Raw genomic sequence first — 10,249 nt, 5'->3', positions numbered from 1 at the left:
AGGCCCCCTCGTGTGCTATTAACAAATTCATGCATTAACCATTTCCAGAGACAATGTCTTAAGTGACTCAGAGTAAATTCAGATCACCAGCAGGTTATACTCGCTTAGAACATTTCCCCTCCTGGCTGAGTGAGCACCCCAAGAAGTTATTTAATGAGGTGGTGCATTAATCAGCCATCTCCGGGTCTGTATTGCTCCCTGAGAAATGGACCTAATTGCCTAATAAATTTTTCTCAAATATTTCTTACCTCTACACAGGATATATCAAGAGGAATCACATGTCTTCAGCTGTTTACCTCAATCAACAAATATTTATTGATGAAATAAAGCTACATCAGGTGTGACTTGGCAATAACATAGCAGGCTGGCTGGCAAAAGGACAAATCAGAACATAATTTCCAGTAGAGTCATAGCAGGCCAATGAAAATTAGTTGTCAAGAGTAAGAGTAGGGTATTCCTGGTGGCGCAGTGGTTGAGAGTCCGCCTGCCGATGCATTAGAACATTTCCCCTCCTGGCTGAGTGAGCACCCCAAGAAGTTATTTAATGAGGTGGTGCATTAATCAGCCATCTCCGGGTCTGTATTGCTCCCTGAGAAATGGACCTAATTGCCTAATAAATTTTTCTCAAATATTTCTTACCTCTACACAGGATATATCAAGAGGAATCACATGTCTTCAGCTGTTTACCTCAATCAACAAATATTTATTGATGAAATAAAGCTACATCAGGTGTGACTTGGCAATAACATAGCAGGCTGGCTGGCAAAAGGACAAATCAGAACATAATTTCCAGTAGAGTCATAGCAGGCCAATGAAAATTAGTTGTCAAGAGTAAGAGTAGGGTATTCCTGGTGGCGCAGTGGTTGAGAGTCCGCCTGCCGATGCAGGGACCATGGGTTCGTGCCCCGGTCCGGGAAGATCCCACATGCCGCGGAGCGGCTGGGCCCGTGAGCCATGGCCGCTGAGCCTGCGCGTCAGGAGCCTGTGCTCCGCAACGGAAAAAAAAAAAAAAAAAAAAAAGAGTAACTAATACATGTGTATAATAATTTACAAATCTTGTCATCTACATATAGCTTATTTGATCTTCACAACAATCCTTGGAAGTGTTATATCTCCTAATTTATGGATGAGAAAACTGTGCCTGAGAGTTCAATGACTTTTCTAAGGTCACTGGCAAGCAGTATTTCCCCAAATACACTTCACTTCCTAAATTTTCCAATAACAGTACATTTTGGAGGTAGTATGTTATGTGGACAGCTTAGCACTACACAGTATGATCGTGCCCTGGGAAGTTTCCCACCCAGTTAGTGCTCCAAAAACCAGAGAGGGGCGCAGACGGGCTCCCACAGGAGAATGCATTTCTACCATGGCTCCACTAGGTGGCAGTGAAGACCACCACTAGAAGCAAGTGTTTGTCACTACTGTAGAGACATTTGGTCAAAGCAGGAAAGAGGAAAGAAGCAGAGCGGCACTATTCTTTCAGAGTTAGAAAAGCGTGCGTGTGTATATGCTTGCGTGCCTCCGTGTGTGCGCGTATGTTTGCAGGGCAGAGGAACTAAAAAATGAATAGAACTGTTACTGCATTCTATGCAGTTTCCCCTACTGCTGGTGGGTAGAACCAGAGTGAAAGAAAGACCTTGATATTTGGCACTTCAGTACTCGGCTGTGTCCTCTAAACCCAGGCCTGCAATCCCACCCCTGGATTCTGGATGTCCAGTGAGGCATTACGTGACGTACAAAATTATCATTGTCATTTAGCGTAAAAGTGAGTGCTTTCTTCAGAGGAAGCATGTGTGAATTCAGTGCATGAATGTCTCTGGCTGTGCCTGCGGGCTGGTCTTTCTCCACAAGTGTACATAATCTGTTCGCTGGTAGAGAAACCAGCAACTTGCAGCGTCCTATGGGGAAAGGAACTCAATAGCTGAAGGAATCCAAGAAACCTTTGATGCTTTCCTGTTCAGTAGTAATCAGCATTGCTACAGGTTAATTGCAAATTGTGGCCACTGGATAAAGAAGAGTTCTCGACTAGAGCATGCCATAGCAGAAAATATATGTGTCTGGGTTGGAGTCCATCTTTGCCACAGAATGTTGTTTAGATGGCCATCCTAAGCCTTCTGAAAGTTAGGGGGAAAAAAAGGTTCCATTTGTCTGTGAATCTCTACCAGCTCTGGGGAAACCCCCAACCCATTGATCAAACCAGAGTTCCCATCAATTAGAACAGTGTTCTACTGGAGGAGACTCCTTTGCCATTGGGGGCAGCTGCTTTTCTTCTGGCACTGGGGGTAGATCAGGTGCTTTCTGGCCACACCTGGAAACAGTGAAGCGAGTCATGTGAAGAGCTTCTTCATACCCTGGGAGGGTGTCCAGGGAGGACGGCAGCTGGCTCAGGGAGCTGGGGGAGTGAGCCACGGCCAGGATTCTTCGAGCCGCAGGGCCAAACACTGACTGCAGGGCTGGAGAGGAAAGAAGGACTAGAGCTCAAGTAAACGCGGCGTCCACAGAAATCAGAGACTTACGGCACACTCAATCCCCTTTCATTTTAAACAAGTGTCCAAATTCATCATCACTCTTGGCCACAGATATTAGGAAAATCCTGTGAAGCTTGTTCAGAAACCAGCTTCACTCTTTGCTAGGAGATCCCATCTTCTCTGGATTCCTCCAATTCTAAAGTGGGCTCCCATATCTCACAATCCTGTCCTTTTCCCTTTACGGATTTGGACCCCTTTATACCAACACACTTAAGTTGCAGACTCCTTAGAAATAGTTGTTTCTGCCTACTTATCTTTTCCCCAAAATGACACTGAGAAAAGAAAAGCAAGATAGGTGAACAACGTGCTATAGTGTTCTCTCTTTTCAAAATAAATGTCACAGGGTATAATTTATCACAGGGTATAAATATCACAAGGCCTGCTGTTCTGCCTTGTATTCACTCTCCAATTTTAGCAAAGAATATAATGCAAAGAAGAGAACAGAGGGAAATAAAGGAAGGTGTTTTATGATCATCCAGTGTTGGGTTTAATATCTAATGGTTTAAGACCTGGTGAATAAAGAAAGTACACACAACTCATTTCTCTAAAGATAAAAAAAAAATTAGTATAGATAATAGAAAGTGTACGTTTTCACAAAAATCTAAGACATTTTCGAAAAAGGGATACGTTCAGAGCTTCAAATGGTTTTATCAAAATAATTATTTATAAACTTGGGAATTCTTCCTGTAAGACATTTCCAATATTGTCTCCAACATTCCATTTCTTTCTTCACTCCATTATCTGACCATAAACTGAACATACAGCATCCATGGGAGACCAGGTCACTGCACCATCAGGCTTTGGGAAATTAAAGCTGCCCTAAGTTTTAGAATCTTTAACGCCATTTGGTGAATGTTTTGACACTGTTGCACTGTCCTAAGCGATCGTTTAAACCTGGGTTCACCTCCCACGTCCTACATCAGTGTACTCACAAGTGATGGTGCTCTGGAGAGTGTTGTCCTGGTCAAAAGCGATGACCGTCACTTCATAGGGTGGCCGGCCCTCGTCTTCCCCATTTTGCTGGTGACCCAGACAACAGCGGAAGCACATAGAAGTGAGACCACACAGGAGAAGCAGCGCCCCAATGACCACCAGCAACCTGTAAGGACCCCACCGAGCAGTGAGAGCTCTGTGGTCTGGCGTTTTTCCCAACTTTGGCGTAATCAGTCTTCAGTGTCTCCATTTTGATTTTTGTTTGAGTATTTTATAGAACGACTATCAGATTTTAATTCCCAGGTTTTCTCTTCACGTACACGCTTCCTTATTTTGCCAGCAAGACTAAGTCAGTTCACTAGAGCAATTCATGACAGATTTAAATGTGGTTTGGAGGGGCTACTTTTTACTGAAGTAATCTCCTCTCTGTGGCTTTTTCTAGAGCTGACCCTGAGAAAGTACACAATAATCCGTCGATGTTGGCCCAGGAGATGGTATTGAAACAGGAAATCCTGGTATATTGTCACACAGTTTAGTGATGGGGTAAAGAAGCTTTACTCCGAGATGCTAGGAAATAGGCTGGATGTCTCAGTTTCTTTTCTGCTGTCAATATATTTAAAAACTAAAATAAATAAATAAAAGTAATACCCCTGAGAAAAACTCCCTTTTAAACATCTTTCTGGGTAATATAGCTGAAACTTACCATATATACCAGAGATGTACCCAATCTGTGGTCAGGCAACTATGGAGAAAGAATAAAGGTTTGTTTGCAATAAAAATATAGTCAATGCCTGTTATAATTCCAGAATCAGAAATACAAGTTACAATGTATGATACCTTGTTATAATAAAAGCATCACAGGTTATATTAACTTCGATGTAACCAGCTGAATCTATTATGAAATGGGATGCCTTCAGTAGTGATTTATACTATAGATGGCATTGTGTAAGTCATTATGAGACAGACTAAACTAGTGATCATGAAAATAATGTTAATAGAACCTGTAACCATGACCATTGTAAACAGTTTTGATGACAATTACCAAGAAAGAACTTTCAATGCAAGTTTACAAAGAGTGGAAATAAATGTGAAAGTTAAGGTTTGTATATATTTGAGGTCAATAAAATTTAAACATAAAGAAAATTTCAGTTATAAGCATGATAGTTTGTAATTTATGTTTTGCAAGTTGTTGCAAAAAGGGCCACCATATAAACAACAAGGTCCTACTATATAGCTCAGGGAACTATACACAATATCCTGTAATTATCCATAATGAAAAAGAATATGAAAAAGAATATATATATATATATTTGAATCACTTTGCTATACATCAGAAACTAGCACATCACAACACTGTAAATCAACTATACTTCAAGAAAAAAATAAAGTCCAGAAAAAATAAAAAAGGGCCACCATAAAACCATAAAAACTCCCACCGTAAAAAGGGCTTTAAATTTTCACATCCAGGATCAAGACAGATAAGCATATCCATTGAGGCCAAACAAGGAGGGGGGAGAAAATGTAGAAACCGACTTCCTCATGACAAAAGCTAATTAAATATTCTGAATGAGCTAGGGCAATTATCAAGTTTCTCTACAGAATGAAGAAAATATGGATTGCAAGGGAGAAGGAGTGTGGGATAAGCTGGGGAGTGTGAAGGGGAGGGGAAGGAAAATATTTGTTTGTCACTGAAGATGAATACATTTACTACTTTATGATCTAGCGATCTGTTGAAATCCACTTCTATGTCCTCTCTGTTTGCACAGTTGTAGATCATGCAGTTTTCTTTTTCACTGAACAGTGTCTCTAGGTGTTCTCACATTCCCTGTTTGTTCAAAGCCCCTTCCAGTTCTACAATGTTACAATTCTGATTCTATTAAAAATAACCCTCCTATGGTGGTAGGTGTCTAAAACCGCAGAGAGCTCGTGGCAAGTTACCAAGGCCATCACCATTTCCTTTGGGTTTAACAGACTTGGCTGTAGGGAAACTCTTCCTGTGGCTAAATATGTGTTTTCCTTCAGCCTAAGTAAGTCTTTTCATTCAAATTGTCCCTGCTTTCTTAAATAATTTACCTCCAAGAGGAATGAATCTCTTCCCTTTTTATCTTTGTGTCCTCTGTGTCTACATAGGACTTAATTGTGACAGGTTTAGATTGAGGGATAACTACCTCAAACTGATAGCTGAATGAAGTCTGCAATAAATATTAACATGCCCTGAAAAATAGGAAACGCTTTGCAGATTTGAAATGGTGGTGCTACGTTGGCAATCACCCAAGTATATCTTCGTGTCAGTAGTGAATCCTGTCTGTCTCGGTGACTCACTGAGAGGCTTGGGAAAGAAAATCTTTTGCAAATCACTGTGACTGTATAAACTGAGATTAAGTCTGCTGTTTTGACAGGAAGATTGGCTTTGGAAAAACGCCATCAGCAGTGTTATCTTGAGTACTTAGGATGACACGAACACCTGTTTTTGGATAACCTGTCTTTGAGATTAGTGGGTTGATGCCATTTAAGTAGAAATAAGGGAAGTCAGAGATATCTAATGACATTTTGACCCTGTTTTGGGTGTTGATGTTTGTGTCTGTCTCGCTTTCCTCCCCGTGTGGACTCTCAGATACTTACTGTTCGGGAGTGACACAATTCTCCTCACATCTTGCCCGAGGAAGCTGTAGGAAGGGAAACAATCTCAGACAGGGAAATGGTCTCATCTGCTGCGCTCAGCGGCCTGTGAGTCATCCCTCGTGACTGCGCTGTCAGGTCAGTTGGTGACAGCAGGGCAAATACAAGGACAAGGTCATGGGGTCAGTCAGGTTTCAGACTGTTTTCATCTCTCCTATACCTGATCTTTATTAAATTCACAGTGGGAAAACCTGGAAGAGCAAATACCTAATCTGTTTTGGTTTTGGTTTTTTGGTGGTGGGTGAGCATCACCGCCTCTGTGAATGAGAGGCAGCATTTATACCGATTTGTTTGTCCTAGAAATTTCCTGATCTGTCTCTCAGGAAACAGTTCTTGTCCTCCTAATTCTCTATCAGTTAGAAATCGAATTCAACCCCACCGCTCTCCTTTATTCCCTCCGCACCGTACAAGAGAAGAAGGGGGGAAAGGGAGGGGAAAAACTTATTGACTGAATAGCTACTCTATGCCAACCAGATTGCCAAGAATTTTTAACATTTCGTCACAATAGCCATGCTGGTGGGTACATTATTTTGAAACGTTAAGAGGCTAAGGCATAGAGGTTTGAGTAACATGACCAGCTGCATACAGCTATTGAATTGGCCAGAATTCAGATCAGACTCTCTCATGTACACGTGTGGAATGAATCACTAGAACCAGGGACAAGTCTGCTCTAACAGCTGTTGACATTGCTGTCAGGTCCCTTCTACTCCCAAAAAAGGAATGTCCCACTCCTTCTTTTACCTTATATTTCAGATGACTTTCTCCTTCAAAAACCTCTCTAGGTAAACTTCTGTTCTAGAAACTGTCTCTCTCTTCCAATAACTTGGATGACTTGATATTTCAGGAAATCAACAACAAAGGCCACAAAGTTACTCTAAAAAGAGGCAAGAATTTGTACTTATTGGGAGTTTGAGGGGAGGGTGGAGGCAGGCAGGGGACACACCTGCATATGACATTGGGTGAAAAGGATTTGTAAAAGAACAAACAGCTTGTCTCTGCAGAAGACATTTGAGAAACTCCTGGTTTTGGTTTAATTTAAAATAATTGGCCACTAAGGATGACAAAGTATGTGTTTCCTCAACCCACCCCTGGTACTTCGCTTTGTCTTCTTGACTAAAGTTTAAAAAAAGCCTAAAGTGCTCAGCGGATAAAATTCCTCTTTTCAGGCCTGTTGCAAAAAGAGAAGAAACGAGAAAAGAAAGGAAGGGAACGACAAGGAGGAGAAGAAGCAGTAAAAAGAAAATACAAGAAAAAGCAAGAAAAGGCTATGGTTTCAGACATTCCGTTAACTGGTATATAGGAAGTAAAGTAGCACCCTCCCTGTTAGGAGTTGTTCAGGAATCTGAAACCGGCCCATTTCTTCATTTGCTTTTCTTCTTAATGGATTTCATATCTGTGTAAACTTCCCCTTGAAAGTGATCCAGAATTCCTCAGTCCAATGACTCTTTCTCAGCTAATGAGTTACTCAGAAACTTCTCCTTCTCAGTGGCGAGAAATAAAAAGTGCAAAGTATTTTAAAAGAGTTTTCTTTCTCAACTTATCTCTGATCCAGAGGCACCTAAACTGCTAGAGTAGTATTAGGGCTGATATGGGAAACACTATTTAGGGGAATTATGTACTTGGTTTTAATAATTTACTTGGATTTTTTTTTTTTTTTGGCCATGCCACGCAGCTTGTGGGACCTTAGTTCTCTGCCCAGGGATCGAACCCGTGCCCCCTGCAGTGGAAGTGTGGAGTCCTAACGACTGGACCACCAGGGAATTCCCAGTAACTTACTTGGGTTTTTGAGGGATAGGTGAGTTGTTAAAGATAGAAGAGATGTTAAAAGAGAGAAATATACATGCGACACTTCTAAACTGCCGTTGCTCTCCTACTAGTATATGTGTCCTTCTTTTCACTGAAGTCATCAATCACACATGCACTATATGTAACCCTATAATACTAAGGGAACATTCCAGTTATTCTTTTCCCTACCATCCCTTTGGTTCTATATATGTCTTCCCCCCTCATTCATTTCTCTCCAGGTTCTTCTGAGAGTTGATTTATCTGAGAAACAGAGGTCTTATGCCTACGTTTTCACGACTCACCTGGATGAAATATACCAGGGCAGAAGCCATCAGGGCTCGGGATTGCACTCTCATCGGGCTGGGCTCCTACTTCTCCAGGTCACGCACTGGGTGTCTGTTGCCTCCTTTCCATGCTCTGTGCCATGTCTGACTTCTTGACCTAGAGGACCTAAGGAGAGAAACTCTTCTCAGCAATAAATTCGTTTTTCCTCCTCTCTCTTTCTCTTCTCTTACTCCCTCGGGCTGTTATTTTCTGTGGTTTTTCTCTCCCCTTTCATCCTAGCTTCTTTCTCTATTTCTATTCCTGGTTTTAAGGTCTCCACGTTTGCTTCCCTGTGTCTTCTCTTCTTCCATTCTACTCTTAGCCCTTTCTAGATGTCTTTAAATTTCTCACAGTGCCTCCAAAAAGAAGACGTTCAGGAAGGACACATCAGTCCTGTGAATTAGATATTTTTCTAGGCAGTGCTGAGAAACCGGACTTGAAGGAGGATCAAAGGCACGTTGAGGGTGACCACGTAAGTTCTCTTCTCCATCAGAAAAGGAGTAATATTCTTGGTCCTTCACCCAAGCACTCCAGGGTGACGGTTGCCAGTTGAAAGTCACCCTGCCAATCTCCATTCACTCCCCTCTCCGTGTGATTAGCCCGCCTCTCTTGCTCTCCCCTTCAGTATGCAGGCCTCGCCTTCACTATGTTGATAATCAACTCTCCTGGTTCTGGGTCATTTATTCCTAGACACTGGAGTAGGGCTGAGAAGTTGCCAAATGAACTGGAAAGCTATAGCGTCTTTGGAGAAAGCAGGTGGGGAGATTAGGATTTCTGGGTGCTGTCCATGAAATAACCCTCCACCCTGGCTTCAATTCCCATTGAAATAGTTAGAGACATTTTTAAAACAAGATTCAAGATCTATATATCTCTCTCACTCTCTGTCTTTCTCATATAATGTAAAGTCAGAGCAAAAATAAGCACACATGGAAAGGACATAGAAAATTTGTAAAGACGTACCTCTATAGGAACAAATGAATTCTGTATAAATGATGTATGCTTAAGCCAGTAATCTTTTAATTAATACAAAGTATTAAAAATTTTTAAAATACAAAGCCTTTCATAAGAAAATCGGACATTTGTTTACAGGGATCTATCTTATAAACATTGGGAAAAAAACAACTTTCAGATGCTAACTCTGAAAATCTGATTTTACTGAGTTGTTGAGGGGAGACCCTTGGGCGGGGTTGATTCTAAAAGCCCTCCCACCGCATAACAATGTGATATGAGAACGGAGAATATAAACTTAATTTTATTTCTTAGCTAAGGAAATCAAATAGTGAGAGAAAAATCTGGTATGATACTGGTGATTCAAAATCATTCATTTCCAAAAATAAATGAACACTACATTATATTTGTAAATGTAAGAGTACTTTCCAAATTTTAGCAGAAAACTTGGCCAGGTAGGAGGTATTTTACAGGGTAAGAGAGCAGAATTCTAATCTAGACCCTCCACTAAATTATTATATAATTTCTTCAGTTCTCAGTGTTCCCATTCATTAAATAGGAGTGGAATGCCCACTGGACCTGCCCTACATGGTGCTTTATGTTGCATCATGAAGGCATTTTGATTGGAATATTTCTAGTCAGAGTGTCATGTACATGTTCATATAGCATCATTAACCTTGCCCTTCTCTTTCTCTTGTCAGACAGGCAGTAGGGCATCATGGCTAAGAATCCAGCTTGGTTGTCTGGGATTAAATACAGTACTTACTTGGTCACTTATTAGGTGTGGGATCTTAGGCAAGTTATTACATCTCTCTGTTGGCTTAGTTCCATCCTATATAAAATGGATAAAATAATGTTACTTCATACACTTATAGAGATTAACTATGTTAATGTGTATGAAATACATATCCTAGTCCTGCTATAACAAGTATTTTGTAAGTGTTAACTAAGATTGCCTTGATTTCCACTCAAGTTTAATAGTAACTTTTCCCTTCAATATGCTGGTAACTGATGTCCTCCTGCGTTTCATGTGTATTGTTACCATGACCTTG

At 41.0% G+C, this 10,249-nt stretch overlaps 1 protein-coding gene across 4 annotated transcripts; it reads right to left on the bottom strand.

The window, feature by feature from the left end:
• Nucleotides 1–995: 995 nt before the first annotated feature.
• Nucleotides 996–8,846, bottom strand: TMEM52B (transmembrane protein 52B). Of its 4 annotated transcripts, XM_024733481.1 has the most exons (6): nucleotides 8,601–8,846; nucleotides 8,228–8,375; nucleotides 6,084–6,127; nucleotides 4,165–4,203; nucleotides 3,461–3,627; nucleotides 996–2,453 (listed from the first exon to the last, which is right to left on the bottom strand). In XM_024733481.1, exons 2-6 carry the CDS (start codon nucleotides 8,279–8,281, stop codon nucleotides 2,209–2,211), a joined length of 549 nt encoding a protein of 182 aa, XP_024589249.1. In that variant the 5' UTR covers nucleotides 8,282–8,375; nucleotides 8,601–8,846; the 3' UTR covers nucleotides 996–2,208. The 4 variants fall into 4 exon arrangements, with proteins under 4 accessions (XP_024589249.1, XP_024589250.1, XP_024589248.1 ...); XM_024733482.1 differs by having other exon boundaries at nucleotides 6,084–6,211; nucleotides 8,228–8,846; XM_024733480.1 differs by having other exon boundaries at nucleotides 8,228–8,846.
• Between the last annotated feature and the right edge of the window lie 1,403 nt (nucleotides 8,847–10,249).

The sequence above is a fragment of the Neophocaena asiaeorientalis genome, unplaced genomic scaffold, assembly GCF_003031525.2.
Source record: "Neophocaena asiaeorientalis asiaeorientalis breed wild unplaced genomic scaffold, Neophocaena_asiaeorientalis_V1.1 scaffold150, whole genome shotgun sequence".
Classification (NCBI taxonomy): Eukaryota; Metazoa; Chordata; class Mammalia; order Artiodactyla; family Phocoenidae; genus Neophocaena; species Neophocaena asiaeorientalis.
The sequence above is the reverse complement of the archived record's forward strand: the minus strand, read 5'-3'. Positions and strand labels throughout refer to the sequence as shown.